Source organism: Pararge aegeria, chromosome 14 (assembly GCF_905163445.1).
Source record: "Pararge aegeria chromosome 14, ilParAegt1.1, whole genome shotgun sequence".
Taxonomy (NCBI): Eukaryota; Metazoa; Arthropoda; class Insecta; order Lepidoptera; family Nymphalidae; genus Pararge; species Pararge aegeria.
Window position 1 is genome coordinate 1169080 of NC_053193.1, and position 17163 is coordinate 1186242.

The window sequence follows — 17163 nt, forward strand, 5'->3', positions numbered from 1 at the left end:
CCATCGCAGTGTACTTATAACATAACAGCAACAGGGGAATGGACGGTCTATGTTTTAGGAATGGAAATTTATCTCTCGGCCTCATACGCTTTGTTTGCTTTTGTACGGGCTCTGTGAGGGTGGAAACATTCTAATAGCCTTTTAGGGGACCCGAGATACATTTACCTCATACTTAACAATGGGGTGTGGGAATTAGAACAACGCCACAAATGACTCCGTGAAACTTTGAAAAATATAATCCGGTAAATAAATAATATTTACTGTGTTATTTAGTTTAATTAAATAAATAAATAAATAAATAAATAATTAATAAATATACTACGACAAAACAAACATCATGGGCAATATAGCCCCAAAGTAAGAGTAGCTTGTGTTATGGGTACTAAGATAACTGATGAATATTTTTATGAATAATATAGAAAAATACTTATAATATACAAATAAACACCCAGAAACTGAAAAACATTCATGTTCATATAACAAACATTGCAAAAACCAGCTGTAAATTAAATTGTATGTATTCGTTTGACTCCGGTGATAGCTCAGTGGATTAGACTTTGGCTTCACTTTCTGCGTGGCCGAGTTCGATCCCCAGCTATCACCTCTGACTTTTTTGAGTAACGTGCGTTTCTAATTTAAGTTATTTAAAATATCTCATAAAGCTGAATGTCTGAGTGATCCCCATAACGTTTTCAAAATTGCTAAAGTATTAATAAGTGTTTTATTTATCAACAGAAATACTGAGCAAAGCTCATGCGAGTTTAAAATTAATAAAAGCAATATGGGGTGAAATATTGAATTAACGTAATATATTATTTTTTATAATTTACTCGAATATCATAATAACAGAATATAAATACAAAATAAGTAAATATGTGGGAGCGCCGAGGCGCATGAAAGCATAAGAGAGCGTTATGCCAAATGCCGTGACGGCACACGAGTGTGGTTTAATGGTAAGGGACGCCAAAGAAATTTCACATTAAATATTACTTAATGCAATTAAACTTTCAGGTACTGATGAGGAGCGAGGCTTAACCGCTTGGGCCAAGGAAATGTCCTTGGAAGCGATCGGTGCCACCGAGCATGGGGACACGTATGACTTCCCCGTTGGAATGACTTTTATACGAAGGTAATACCCACCTCATTGTTTTATTAGTCTATTTTGATTCGGGGTGACAAAATCATTGTGATATTTAGATCGTTAAAAATAATGACCCAGTCTTGCAAATACATACTGGAAACATGCAAATTTGTAAGAAAACATCCTAAATATTAGAAAAAACTTCAAGACGCGCTCCGGCAGGATGCATTGCGGCGCATGCGCAAACTAAAAGTTAACAGCACCGGCCCAAATCCAATGTGAACAAAAATGTACAACAAAATCCCGGAACAATATGAAAGAAAAAGAAAGTATAAACATATTTAAAAAATCCTTAAAACAATATTTGCTGGAGAATGCTTACTATAAAATAAACGACTTTCTTATTGAGAATATTTAATAATGACAATAATAAGTCCGCCTACCAATCAAAGTCAAAAATATCTTTATTCAAGTGGCACTTTTACACGGTAGTGAAATGATGGCAATAACCATATTCGTAAACTTAAAACTAAAGCTACGAGGGTTCGATACGCGTCCTGGTCTAAGAAGAAGCCCACAACAAACTTAGCCGGGTGTTTGTTTTTGTTGTTATCACCATCTCACATTGTCATTTAAATTATTTGAAGAGCAACCTGGTTAGAGCAGTCATTCACACCCAAGCTTTTTTATCGATTACGTAGTTATTTACACCATAATGGGACTTTTCTATAAGCTTACGTTGAATACAAACTTTGAATTTTTTAAGAGACATCTTCAAGATGTCAATGGGTAGTTTATTGTAGAATTGTCTGGTTACAGCGCCCTCACAGGGTTCTATTTCAAAATGTATACGTTCGATTGACATTCTCTTTTGAAAATATTATAATTAAGTAATTGTAATCGTAATTGAATAAATAAATAATTAAAAAAACCGACTGTGCTCGTATGTTTTTCCAGTACACTCGGCGGTCCCGAGTTCACCCGATCAAGCCTTTTATTCCAGATCGTGACGGTTCTAACTTCCTACATGAGGAAAAAACTGCGTGCGGTGAGCAAAAAGAAGTTTTCACTTGAAAAAAAAACCTTTTTTACAGGTGGAAGTGGACCCAATACCTGCCCTTCATGCCGACCTACCAGGCAGGCAAGTTTACTGCTCTGTTCCAAAGGAAAAAGGACAGCTGAAATATATAATTATCCTACAAGTGCCGTTTCTTATTGTTGTAAAAAAAACAGACTTATTCAAGAAGGTTTACTGCAAGTTATTGTACAAATTGTTATGAATGCTTATATTGAATGTGTAATAAATTATTTTCGTAGACAAAGAAGCATTATAATATTAGCGGACGCCCGCGACATTGTCTTTATTGTGAGGCTCTAAGAAGTTTTTTTGTCCCAGTGGCGTGCATTTCATACATGCACAAAAGCACTGCATACCCAAATTATTTTATATCAGTCGTATTGGAGGGGAATTTTTTCATTTTATGCCATGTACCGGCTTTATGCATACCCTGGTCGAAAACCCTGTGCACGCCACTGGTAGTACCTACCCTGTCTTGCCACCCTGCGCGCCATAACGCGTCCAAAAGTGAAAGTGAAGTCGAGTGAAACTGAGATATCACCGCTTCTTAGAAAAGGTTAATGTGACAAGGCATAATGTTATTAATTTTATTATTATTTATTTAATTAAGAAATGAATAAATATACTACGACAATACACAGATCGCCATCTAGCCCCAAAGTAAGCGTAGCTGGTGTTATGGGTACTAAGATGGCTGATGAATATTGTTACGAATAATATACATAAATATTTACAATATAAGTGCATATAAACACCCAGCCACTGAAAAACATTCATGTTCATCACAAAAACATTTTCCAGCTGTGGGAATCGAACCCACGGCCTTTTACTTAGAAAGCAGGGTCACTGCCCACTTGTTCCTCGGGCGTCTAACAAAGCCAACAAGAGGGACATGCCGTGGTGGTTTTTAGTTTGGGTATACCCCTTTAGAGGAGGGAGTCCCACATAACCTCCGTCCTGCCCAAGGGTCGGAGGTAGCAATAAAGCTTTGACACCACGGCAAAAAAAAAAGGGTCATTGCCCACTGCACTAATCGGCTGTCAATTGTATTATCTTCGTAGAAATGAAATCATGAAGGAATCACTTTCTCAGACAAAATCTTCGACTTTATCTAAGAAAGTGTGATTCATTCATTCATGATTTCATGGAAGTATGTAGGGAATTAAGGGTATTGAGAAGTCACGGAAATTTCTGGAACACTCTGAATAAGTAAATGTATTCCGCAGAAGTTCTTTACATTGAAAGGCGTCTGACGCAATCCTTTTGCAAACGGCAATATGAGAACGACCCTGCATACAGTGGCGTAGGAAGGTAGGCGGTGGGGACGTGCCACCCGCTTGGGGATGGCACCCGTGTGCGAATCAATATGTTATTTTTCATTTTTTTTTAATTAAAAATATCTTGCAATACAACGAGGCTATAATGCCAGCATCTTAACGATTATGTTTATAGATGAATTATATTATATAATATTGGGTATCCTCTATCTATCTATATCAATCCTATATAGTATTGTTTTCTTTGTCCGCATAAAAAAATAAATAAATATTCTATGACAATACACACATCGCCATCTAGCCCCAAAGTAATCGTAGTTTGTGTTATGGTTACTTAGATGACAAATGAATATTTTTATTAATAATATAATACAGATAAACACCCAGATACTCTAAAACATTCATCTTCATCACACAAACATTTTCCAGGCCGACTGGCGCAGTGGGCAGCGAACCTGCTTTCTGAGTCCAAGGCCGTGGGTTCGATTCCCACAACTGGAAAATGTTTATGTGATGAACATGAATGTTTTTCAGTGTCTGGGTGTTTATATCTATATTATAAGTATTTATGTATATTAGTCATAAAAATTATTCATCAGTTATCTCAGTACCCATAACACAAGCGACGCTTACTTTGGGGACTAGATGGCGAAGTGTGTATTGTCGCAGTATATTTTATTATTTTTATTATTATTATATAGATTCCCAACCTGGGAATTGAATTCAGCGCCTCAAGATCGGTATTCGATGTCGGGTGTCAAGGCCGAGAGTAATATAACCCGCGGATTCTATTCATATTTAGTCGACATGGCAGCTCAGGTATGTTTAAATGAACTTCAGCTCTGTGATCGGAATATTATAAAGCCCCATCTACATGCTGATTGTTACGGTCTTAAATTTAATTCAATATGTAACATTACAATAAAACGCAATATTGACCCGCTAGCACTAGATGGCGTTAGTTGTAGGTGCGTGAAATGTAAATCGCGCTAAAGAGATTTTTTTTTCACTAGTACAAGACGGTGCCGCGGCCTACCTACACCTACCTGCTGTGCAGCAAACGCTTTCCAGCAAACGCTTTCCACTCGGAGACACTTGCCGGACGCTGTAGTTAGGAACCTTACTAGTGGAGCCTACAGGACCAGCAATTGCTTCCACTGCGTGGGACGTTAGCCAGGGACACTCTATTTGACTGTCAAGTAACTCTAAGTAAACTCTAAATACAACTTTGTCGCCCCGCCCCTTTTGCTCCGTCACGTAGAATTGGTTACAAATATAATTATAGAGCATTGGAAATTATCAATATATTAATACTAGCTTCTACCCGCGAATTCGACTGCGTGAACTTCGGAAATTTGTCCAAAGATTCGCTCGTTTACAATTTTTATACCGTAATAAAAGCGGACAAAGAACGCGGGCCACAGCTAGTTAAATTTAATTAAAGAACATCGTACAGTGTGATAAAATAGACGTTGGAATATCATTTCATTGAAGTTATCTGAATTTGATTATTGTTTTATTTTTTTAGGTTAGATTTTTCATGACTTTAAATGGGTTCAGAGTTCGTTCCAGTTTTTGAAACTTTAGTAAACACTATAATTTCACATGTTTTTCAAGTTTATGATTATATTTATGATGATGATAACACCACCACAAATAACAAGTAAGTATATTATTTATTATAATTCTATATTTCCATAATGCAATATTACAAAACAATTATCATTACATTATGTACATTCATAAACACATATTACAATTGAAATGTGTATATAAATGTTGGATAGAAGCAGGCGTTACTTTGCGTAAATCCAAGATATATTATGAAAATTAAGCTTAATTTGCTATACTCCGCGAAAATCAGGTGAATCTGTATTGTGTTATTTGAATTTCTTCAATTCTTATACTCCACACCAGACAGCTCTTCGGCAATGTACCGTCTACACACGTTTCGCTCCGAAACCGTAACATCCGCAGGAGATGTTGACTTTACAATAATTAATTGTTAAGAAACAATTATGACTATAATAAATATAATGTATATATTATAAAATATATACGAGTATAATATATATATATATATACAACAACATATTTATATATATAACAATTATTGATTGTAAAGTAATTTAACAATTAGGAAAAGAAATTGTTTGTATTATTAGCAGTGTACGCTTTTTTCTCATATAATTGGTTGGGAAAAACTTACTCACGCAAATTTACTTACCCACGATTACCTAGGGTGTATTATTTAATATTAAAAACAGCTAATTTTTTTATAAGTATGGACTTTTTTGGCATTGATCGACAATTGCAAAAGTCGAATTGGGCCCCTGAATGGTCACACAATCGCGCATCCCAAACATATTATATATTGTCATATGTCCGACATGAACGTTTAAAACAGTAGCAGCTGCCGCTACCTATTTTATTAGTATAATCATTTATTATAAATGTACACCATGAAAGTTACATGAAATTGAATTCCGAATTGCGGTTCATTTACTCGTATATTCGATCAGTTTAAAGGTTTTACCATTCAAATTGTCTGGTAGGCTTTAACCATGGCTTTTTAGCACCCTACCGATAGGCACCAGCCTATAGGCGATTTTGCGTTCCGGTACCATCTTGCGTACATATAGAGTTGCGTGCCGGGTATCGAACTCGGTCCCTCCGAAACGGAGGTCGAAGCCCTAACCACTAGGCTATCACGCTCTTTTTTGATTTTGACGATCTCCCTGGCATAGCGGTGAGCGCTGTGAATTTAAGTTGGAGGTTCCGGGTTCGATTCCCGGAAAGGGCAATTTGCTAATTTATAATTTCTGAATTTTCTCTGGTCTGGTGGTCGGCTTTGGCCGTGGCTAGTTACCACCCTACCGACAAAGACGTGCCGCTAAGCGATTTAGTGTTCTGGTGTGATGTCGCGTAGGAACCTATTACCATACTCCCTAGGAGGTTAGCTCTAAGACTGCATCATCACTTACCACCAAGTGAGATTGCAGTCAAGGGCTAACTTGTAATGGGATTTTTAAAAATACTACTAATGCGAAATACCATGGAATTTTTTATTTTAGAACGCCGCAGCGGCATTTTTCCAGCATCTTAACGCATGGTGTAGAGCGGCCTTAAGAGCAAGAGCTATTAAATATAGCTATACTTGGAATATCCCTGCGAGATTACATCAGAAATAAGAAGAGAGAACTAATTGGGATGGCGTCAGTTGGCATGTGAAATTTTTATGCGAGTCGACTATGCGGCAAGTTGATATATATGCTACAATTCCATTTTCATTGAGCTCGTAATAATAAGGAAAGCGTGGAGAGAAATGTAAGGGAAATCAATCAAATTTCCGTTTTTCCATCCACCCATCCTTTGAGTGGGTGTAATCCGGAATGAAGGGGTGCTCTTCATTGTACTAGGCTAAGGAAGATCGAGCCGGAAACCTACTTGTAACACGCGATATCAAATCAAATCGTTCTACACAATCAGTTAGTGAAAGGTACATCTTATTAAAAGGTATATCGATTATTTTTACAGCCGTTTGGCGCAGTGGTCTGGACCCTGCTTTCTGAGTCCAAGGCCGTTGGTTCGATTCCCACAACTGGACAATGTTTGTGTTATGAACATTAATGTTTTACAGTGTCTGGGTGTTTATCTATATATTAAGTATAAGTATTTATGTTGGTACGAGTATATTATTCATAAAATTATGCATTCCTTATCTTAGTACCCATAACACAAGCTACGGCCATATTGGGACTAGATATGTGATTTTTTTTATTAAATTTCCGCGAGGAAATTCGTTAACGCACTGAGAGAAAAACTTTCGCCGCTTCCTAAAGAGTGTGGGGGACTTTTGGTATGGAAAACCCCGCTGATACTGCCCTACTGTTGCTTTTTTGCAAAATCTTTTTAACACGTTTTTTCATATCCATTAATTTAATATATATCAATTATATCATGCTAATTGTTTGTACAATATTTTGCTTTAATTTTTTTTTGTTTTGTTTTTGTTTATTGCATTATAGGCTACTTGAACTTAGTATAAAAGTAACGAGAATAGAAAACAAGACTTAATCTAAGCTGGCGATTTATGTATTGTCGTAGTGTTTATTTATTCTTAGATTAATTGCTACTTACTTAGTTATTCCCTTGTTCGTCGTTGGTGAAAACGGGCTAATACCTACATAACATTCTTAAAGGGTTCTACGGCCTAAACTCTCATCATTCCAGGAGAGACCCATGCCCTATAGTGGGAAGATAATGGGTTTTTAGTGACTATAATAATGATTATCCCTAGTTTCGACCTACTTAGGTCTAAGGTATATATAAGAGTGAAGCATATAGCGTATTGAGTAGGAGCTTGACTTCACTTGCCGGGGGCCGAGTTCGAATCCCAGCACGCCGAACCTCGTAACCCTTTCTACGTGACGTGCGTTGTACGTAATTGAAATATCACTTGCTTTATGGGTGAAGGAAAACATCTTGAGGAAACCTGCATGCCTGAGAGTTTTACATAATGTTCTCAAAGGTGTGTTAACTCCACCGATCCGCACTAGGCCAGCGTGGTGGACTATGGCCTTTACCCCGTCTCCCTTGCTATTGGTGTGGTGATATAGAAGAGAAGTCTTTTATATCATGACTAGCGGACCCAGCATAAGTCATCCTGCCCGTTAAAGTAGCGCCACCTACCGGCTCCAATTGTATTTCAAACCATACATGTACCCAGTGGCGTGCATACAGGGTATGCACAGGGTATGCAGATGATATTAAATTAAGAATATCTCCAGTACGAGTTTTAAAAAACTTAAGGCATTGTAACTGTTATAAAAAGCCTACCCTTGAGTATTTATAACTCGTACTGGAGATTTTCTTCATTTAATAATGATATTAAATGCAGATGACTGCATACCCTGTGCATTCCCTACCTCTACGAACGCCACTGCATGTACCCATTGAAATATACACACAATATTTCATCTAAATAGATCCAGGGGAGGATTTTTAAGAGGAGTTGGGTGGCAAACACACGTACATAAGAATTATATACTATTACTGACTGTTATGTCAAACGCGCTATCGTTACATGAGAAAAGTTTATATAGTCCTTAATTTTCTGCACAAACGTCTCAATTTTTAAAGTGTTAAAAACTATTCAAAAAGATGAATGAATTTGGTCAATCGTTCTCAAGTTTTGGCGTGACCAAGGGAAATAGGAATTAACTTTTATATATGTAAATATATAGATAATATTATGAATGTTCTTGTTTATATTGTACGTCGGACGCACAAGATAAACAATATAACATCAATATTATCATTTACTTCGTACACATAATGTAACGATGTGTGCAATGCGGTTAAGACAACTGCGAAGTTTCAGCTGTAAAGACCCGTTCATTAGAACGATGTAATGTAACAAAATACCGACTGTTAATGAGCCTACACTCCGACACAGATCGTTGTCGTCGGTGGATTAACATCTTGTTTACAAAATGGAAAGCTTTGTCAGCGGCATGAAATCAACAACTTTCGAAAACACCTCCTTCATTAGAAGTAGCTTTTTGTGACAGAGCTTGTCCGGGGAAGTACTAACGCCATACTTTGTTTTTGCAGCTAAGCAACATAGTTGCAATGCTGCGTTTGGCAAGATGATTACGTATCTCACAACAGGCTTGAGAGAGGCTTATATCTCGCAATCTTTGCCATCAAAGGTCACTTTTGCCTACAAAAAAATACAAAACTCAATCGTGCTTACTATTCTCTCTCTCCTACAGCGTCTACGTCCCAGCCACGGTTCGCTGTGGCACATTGTAATTGATTGGTTGAGAAAAATAGATTTAAAAAAATCCTTGATGCCTATTATATATGATGATAAAATTTCAGCTCGATCGGTGCAGTTTTAAAAGCGTACACAAGTCAACATAATTTTTCTTATATATAATTCAAAAAATTCAAAATTTAAAATTCATTTATATCAAGTTGCTCTTTTCTATCATCATTTTAAAGTTTAACAATCTTTAGAATTTTTCTGTTTTGTGAGAGATGAGAGCGGAGTGGCCTGCTTTCAAGCAGCCTTGTCGTTATAGATTATTATTACTACACAATTTGACAGGAAAGATTGCAAGATATACGCCTCAAGCCTTCCATGAGATACGTAATTTGCCGATCTAAAGGGCGTGGTTCCCGTTGTAATCACAGGCACATGAGGTTTACAACTACGCTTCAGGTTAATGGACGCAAAACAACACGTTGCAGGACGTGTTCATTGATCTGTTTATTAAAGATAGGCCAGCGCTTGACGACAATCATGCCCGTTAGAAAGCAATGATGAGGTCTAGGTTGGAGCACGCTTGCCTAGAAAAAGCCTATTCACTCTAGCCTTGAAGGTGCTCAAATTATACGTGGCAGGAAACACAGTTGCCGGGATGGCGTTCCTTATCTTAGCGGCACGTATCAGAAACGTGTATAAGCTAACCTATACTATCTAACCTAACCTATCATCAGGTGGGCCATCTTCTGAATCCTGCCATTTCGTCGACCTCATTGGTGCAGTGGTGTCTTATAAGTGGGAGGTCCTGGGTCACGCGAATCAATCAATAGCCGATAGCAGCCCACTGTTGGACTAAAAGCCTTGCGCAATCATTTACTCATGGTCACCACGCTGGGCAGACGAGTTGGGGACCGCAGTTGACAATAGTAGTAACACTGAGTACGGTGCTGCCCGCTCTCTGTTATGTTTCCTTGGTCACCTCGTACAACACCCGTGGGAAGAGGGGTGACATATTCCGTTTGCTGTCACGGCACGTTGATACAAATTGAGAATTTATGATTTCAGAATTTTCTCTGGTGTGAACTAGTCTGGTCTCAGGCACTACCCTTCCCACAAAGATGTAATGGAATGTCCCGTAGCGTTGAGTTGGTACGATGTCGCGAAGAAACCGATCAGTGGAATAGGTTTTTAGATGTGGGAAAAGAGCAATCTGCTGAGTTTCTTGCCGCCCTCCGAACCGGCGGTAGAGTCACTACAAACAGACTGACTTGACGTTTCAAAGCCTACTTGAAATAAATGAAAAAAAAAATTAAAATAACTGCCATACAAAGTTACGGCTATCCCGTTGGGTGTGCAAACTTCTTAAAGTGTACATTTCGCCTGGCTTGCGTAAGACAGAGGTACCCAAGACCTACCCAGTTTCCACCCCTTTGAGAGTAAAAATATTCCTTTTGTGCCTTCAACTTTCTTTGTACATTGTTATCATAATAAAAAGCTTACCTTGCTTTAGTAAACCGCTTTGGAAAATTATTTCGTTGCATTTTTCTTTGAAACGTTGTGCTAAACTTTCTAAAACTATATATCTCGTTATAATATACTATGTATCTAGTTATAGCGGTTATCCAAGTCCTCTTACTGTTATTATTTCTGATAATATATTTATTTTGTTAGCACCATCTCACAGTAATTTGATATTAAGCTATGAAGTTAGAGCAGTTCACATGCAAGCTTTTATAGCGCTTAAGTAATCCTTAACACTATAATTGGATTATCTGTAAGCTTACGTTACGTTATATTGTTGCAGTCCATTTTCTTTTTAATTCTGATGTATTTTTATGGACAAAAAATGAAATTTTTAAATATGTACTGACTATGCACCGTCATTATTACGTACTTATGTGCATGTGTGAAATGCACATCACAGGTTAGAGCCCCTCGATATGTCAATATGACGGCCGATAGACGTCATATTGGGTTGGGACGAAGCAATAATCGAAGTCAATGAACTATGTGAAGTGGGGTTGTATTGAATATCTCCTTGATAAAACGTTTCGCAAAAGTATAGCCCATACTTTAGAGGCATGAAATTTGGTCCAAAAGTTCCTTACGTTACTTGAGTGAGCAACTTAAAGAGGGTTTTCAACCAACTTAAGAAAAGGAGGAGGTTCTCGATTCTACTGTGTTGATTTTTATTTTTATGCATATTTATTACGCGATTACTAAGCCAATTATACACCGATTTTGATGATTCTTTTTTGTTAGCTATGTCTTTAGAATCTGCGTTTAGAAAAGGCAGTCTAGGCAGGCAGTCTACTAACAGGCAGAATTGACATTTCAAATGTGTGTATAAACTAAGCCTACTTTAAATAAATCAATTTAGAAATTTTGAATTGTCGTTTCAGAGGAGTTTTATGCCCAAAGTTAAGCACGCCGGGTACATACGTGTTTTTTTATTCATATGTCAGGTTTATTAACTAGTTATCGATTCGTGTGAAATAGGTTGTATCTGAATCTAGGTTAGTTTATTAATCGGACCCCGGTTGAACACTGGGAACGCGCTACATCGGGGTCCAGATTTATGTAGGTCATTCGGCCAATGAACTAGTCTCTTTTCAAGTAAGGGCAGTTTCATACTTATTTGCATGAATAGTCGAATTACGCCTCCTGACGGCAAATAATTGAATTTGAAAAATCTAAGTAAAATTGAGGTTATTACTTGGAAGTTTGTAAAACACTTTCTATGCAACCTACATAAATACGATAATATACCATCACAATTTGGTTAATTTTGTCCTTTATTTAATAAACTATTTTTAATTATGTTGTTTTAAAATTCCAAGCGTTCTAGGTTTTTTTTAGGTCACTGTGTCAACTTTTCGCTCCAACTTGATTTTTGAAATGGTTATTATAAAATACCCTTTTTTACAAGATGGCGACAATGACGCGTTTTTTCTTAACAATTGACAGAATGCAATAAAACAATACTATCGGAAGTCACTCACTATCTCCCGTAAATTGCATACATTCCATTTCGTATTTAATTTTTATATACATCTGGATCACAAATGTGATGTTTCGGAACGTACCTGTCTATATTATTTTATAAAGAATATATTACAGTAGTTGACTTGTTAATTTTTTTTATTATTTTATAGTTTTAATGAAATTGATCATATTAATTCAACATGATATTGTATTTGATATGAGATTGTATGAATATATTATTGTACGCCAGAAATCGTTGGATGTATTTCTAATGTATCTTCAAGAAATAAATAAATAAATAAATTAATTTATTTATTTTTATGATTAATTTATTTATTTATTTCTTGAAGATGGCAGCACATCACTGATTGCTGTTAGGGTAGTGGGTATTAAAAAGTATCTTTTACACTACCAGTGGTGCAAGTCGGTAGTGTCAAGGTGGACCCTTTGATATAGATCCTAAAATATTAGCGACGATTTGACTTTGAATTTAGCACAGAGATCATAAAGAATTAGAGATATTAGTAGAGATTCTACTAACTACGAATCTACTACGTTTCTTTTTTTGAACGTGGGTAAAAAGAGCCTGGATGCCTGAAATAAAGATTATTGTTACTATAAGTTAATAAAGACAATTTGGAAGGATTTGGCCGTAATTACTAACATACCTGGATTAGGGTTATAAGTTTAATACAACTGCCATCTTACCCGTTACCATCTTAGACTACAACATAAATTACCACCAGCAAAGATTACAATCAAGGGCTAACCTATAGTGGAATAAAAAAATAACAGAAAAAGAGACTTTAAAATACAATATAGTGCAACCTTAGATGTTTGATATTTTGCATGTGTTTTAAGACAGTCAGCAGTTAAGGGCTAAAAGCAATCTTACTTGACTAAGCTTAGATCGCTTATTTCTGCCAAGTATTCTTTGGCATCTTCTAGGCATTCCATCTAAGGCTGGGTCATCTGTTACCATTACTGATCGGGTCTGATTAAATTCAGGAACCTGAAAATTATAACGTTGGTGTATTTTCTGCTTAAAGAGTTTTCAGTAACTGCCAGGACTTAGTTAATAGGTGGTGTCAACCCCCGCGCCTCACAGAGCACGTGAAGCCGTTGCTTAACTTGCTGTAAGACCGTTTCTCCTATGATAGAGAAGACCCAGCAGTAGGACGTTAAGGCGTATTATGAAGCCAGGCGCCGGTCTATACAACGTGTAAATTAAAACCGAAATATTACTTCAGGCTTTTGAGACACATTACTGTCTCTGAGACTTATCTATGAAACCGAACCGCTAACAGTTTTTGAGCAAACCACTGCCATAGTTTTTAATCACATGCAAAATAAATTAGATTAAATCAAGTGAGTCTTGTCTCTTATTTAATCTTTTATAAGGGTACGCGTTGCGTAGCATAGGCACTATGCGCGTTTCGGTCTCTTATCTTCAATAGTATTTTATAATTTTTATTAGTGTTTCTACCTACACTTGCGAGGAATCATCAATTTTATAAATTTAAAATGCACATAAAAATATTCGGAACAGGATTTGAACCTGCGACTCTCTGGCAACCGCGGCCTAAGCGTTTTAACCAACTAAGCTACGGCTCCCCGACCGTCGATGCCGAAAATTACCTAGTATATGCCTTTTACATCAGTCTTACAGCGGCTGTAGCACCATCTAGTAGGAAACATTGCACTTTCTATCTACTTTTTCAAAGGTCCATTTTACAATGAGACACATTTGAAACAAGAGATCGGTCGCAGGTCCCAGGTCGCAGGTTCAAATCCAGTCGGTTCAGAAATTTTAATATGCATTTTAAATTTATAAAATTCAATAAGATTCATGAGAAAACACTTAAATCGTTTTGAATTAGTTTGTTTGGAATAACAAATATGTTTCTTTTGATTTAATATTATAACAGGGTAATTTCTTATGAAATATTCTTATGCGCCCTTCAACAGCATTTCGTAATTCGGTTACACGTTGTATATTAAAAGAGGAGCAAAGCTCGCTGCAAGACTTGCGGGGCATTGGACAGTGCAGCGGCCAGGCTGATGTTTACCGGCGGCGCACGCATTTTAACCTGTTGTGTGCTGGAGGGGAAAGGGGGAGGGTATCGATCTCCGGGGCGCGGCAGCAGTCCCGGCCGCGATCCGCCCGCGTACACCCGCGTCCCCAAGTGTTCAGTAGTGTCCGCAAGTGTCCGCGCGTATTCGCAGTGTTCCGTTGCGCTACGGCCAGCAATGCTGCCATCACGCTGGCTGCATTGAATACACATCGCCAGGTAAGCTCAAACAACTGTTACATTCAATTCACGTTCGGTAATGTAATTATTATTTTTTTGTTTTGTCACCTTAGAGTATACATACAGCCTTATATGTATACTGTAAGTGAAACTGCGACGTTTATTAATATATTTTAATTAAAAGTACTCTTTGGCGATAAAGGCTTGAACCAAGAGTATATTTTCTAGGAAGGATTTTTTGCTAATTAAAAACTCGTGAATTTTTAATTCACTAGCTGCGTCTTTCCAGGTTGTAAACTAATCCATTGTAATATTTAAGTTACTCAATAAAATGCCTATTAAAGTACACGCGGGTTATTTTTGGTTAAAAACGCTAAAATAAGAGTGTGTTAAAATAAACTACTTTGTTCTTATAGGGTTTTTTTACACACTTTCCCTACTTTTGTAACTTACTTACAAAAGGTCTTTTCAGGTTTATTTAACCTAAGTAATGAAGTGTTAAGTAACTTAATATTATTTTGGATTGTTTTGTTCTCGCCTGCATTGAAAGTTACACGTGTGTCATGTATGCTAGCTGGAAATGGGTACGCTGTTGTTTTAGGATATTACTTCCACGTGAATGAATTAACATGGCCATTTTTCTGTAAACCTTTTACATTGAAAATGCTTAGTTATTCAGCTTTGTTTAGACTTTTCCCATTCCGTTTCATGTGCGATTCTTTTTTGTTCTAAAACCTTCTTAGGTAAGAAGAAGCCTTAAGGGAAGTAAGAAAAAAACGTAAAAGAATAGACTGTAAATAGAATAAACTTATGATAAATTTCAATGAATAAAACAATACACTTTTATTATACATCTTAATATTATATGTTTTGACACAACGTTCACTACTGTCAATATGTCAATTTCGATTATTTTATATATACTTGCAAAAAATCATATTCATCCTTTACTCCGTTGCTGCGTGTAAGAAAATGAAAATGTATTTCATATATAAGACCGATAAAAGGTTACTAGCACTTGCCAAAAAAGGTAAAGACATCTTCACTTAATAATTTACAAAATAATTCACGAAAATCCCTAATACCTGGTACTCCTACCAGGTATTGGGGAGTTACGCAGACAGTTCGATCACAACTAATTTTCTTGGTTTGAAAATGCGGAGAAAAATGGCGCACAAGTAGGTACTACCAGAAGAGATTCGGAACAAAAGGAAAACAGATAGACGCAGTTCTTCTAACTGTAAATCGATAACAGTGGGTAGTTTGCTAAACAACCGTCCATAAGTAACGTCAGAACGCAAAATATATCGGTATTCGTTGGTTATATGTGAGTGATTGACATTTGTTTACAAAATATTGAGGTAACAGGCCCGATCAAGCTTGCTTTGTTCTCGAGCTTCAGCGAGTTGTGTTTTTAAAATTGGAAATTATAAAATAATGGATGATACGGCGGTTTGTTTTACATACATACATAAAATATTTTTAATCCAAAATCCTACTTTCTATTACTTACTGAGGGCCGGTTGGCGCAGTGATCCTCTCCACGAACGCCGTGGATTCCATTCCCACAAGTGGAAAATGATTCTGTGATGAACATGAATGTTTTTTAGTGTCTGTCTGTATATTATAAGTATTTATTTGGATTATAACCTAAAAAATATTCATTTGCTATCTTATATTATCTACTTTGGGGCTATAGGGCAAAGTATGTGTCTTTTTTATATATGTCTAGTACTCTTTTTATAAAGACAAATTAAAATAACTTTTTTGCAAACAAATGCATTAAAACATTACAAGAAAACAAATATCGTTTATAGTGCTCGAAGGCAATTAATTGACAGAGCAAGCCGATGGCCCACCTGATGGTTAGTGGAACATCATCACCTATTAACAGAACAACACAACGTTATGGGTGACTAACTGATGAACAATAATTGAATACAATGAAACACCCAGACAATGAAAACCATTTAAGTTCATCACAAAAACATTTGCCAGGTGTGCGAGTCGGACCCACAGTCTTGGACTCTGAAAGCAGAGTCGCAGCCCACCGCGTCAGTCGGCTTTCAGTATAATAATAACATAATAAGTATTTATGAAATAAAGCCAATGCAAGGGTGTGTTCTTTGCTTTTATTGTAAGCTTATTGAAGGTCACGAATGGGATTACAAAGTATGTGTAGTCTAACTTACCTCTCTTAACAGTAAAAATAATCTCCTTTAATTTAATTAACTACTTTCGATTTCTTGTTTAATACATAGTAATAATAATAAATATAATACGACAATATACACATCGCCATCTAGCCCCAAAGTAAGCGTAGCTTGTGTTATGGGTACTAAGATGACTGATGAACATTTTTATGAATAATATACATAAATACATATAAACACCCAGACACTGAAAAACATTCATGCTCATCACACAAACATTTTCCAGTAGTGGGAATCGAACACGCGGCATTGGGCTCAGAAAGCAGGGTCGCTGCTAACTGCGCCAATCGGCCGTCAAATGTATAAGGAACAGGTCTCCATAAATTAAGTGTCACTTTAATAAGCGTGGAAACATCTCGAAGGTTTTGATCGCACATTGCCGGTGCCGCGCAGGCTTTTTAATATTTCGCTGTACAGCCTTATTTCATTTAGCTTTAAGATTTCAATCTTAAGCTTGCTGCAAATTATATAATGTTGCCCGCGACTTTGTCAGCCTTTTTTACC

The 17163-nt window shown here is 36.7% G+C and overlaps 2 protein-coding genes across 5 annotated transcripts in view; both read left to right on the forward strand.

The window, feature by feature from the left end:
* LOC120629538 (solute carrier family 23 member 2) overlaps positions 1-2394 on the forward strand; it is a 37217-nt gene extending 34823 nt beyond the window's left edge. For both annotated transcript variants that reach the window (XM_039898495.1, XM_039898496.1), the window contains exons 14-15: positions 1012-1129; positions 2176-2394. In XM_039898495.1, coding sequence (XP_039754429.1) covers positions 1012-1129; positions 2176-2263 — 206 coding nt within the window. In that variant the 3' untranslated portion in view covers positions 2264-2394. The remainder of the gene's footprint in view (positions 1-1011; positions 1130-2175) is intronic.
* An 11959-nt stretch (positions 2395-14353) lies between these two features.
* The window catches only part of LOC120629298, a 109042-nt gene continuing 106232 nt past the window's right edge, over positions 14354-17163 (forward strand). For all 3 annotated transcript variants that reach the window (XM_039898202.1, XM_039898203.1, XM_039898201.1), the window contains exon 1: positions 14354-14485. The gene's annotated coding sequence lies outside the window, so the exon portion shown is untranslated. The remainder of the gene's footprint in view (positions 14486-17163) is intronic.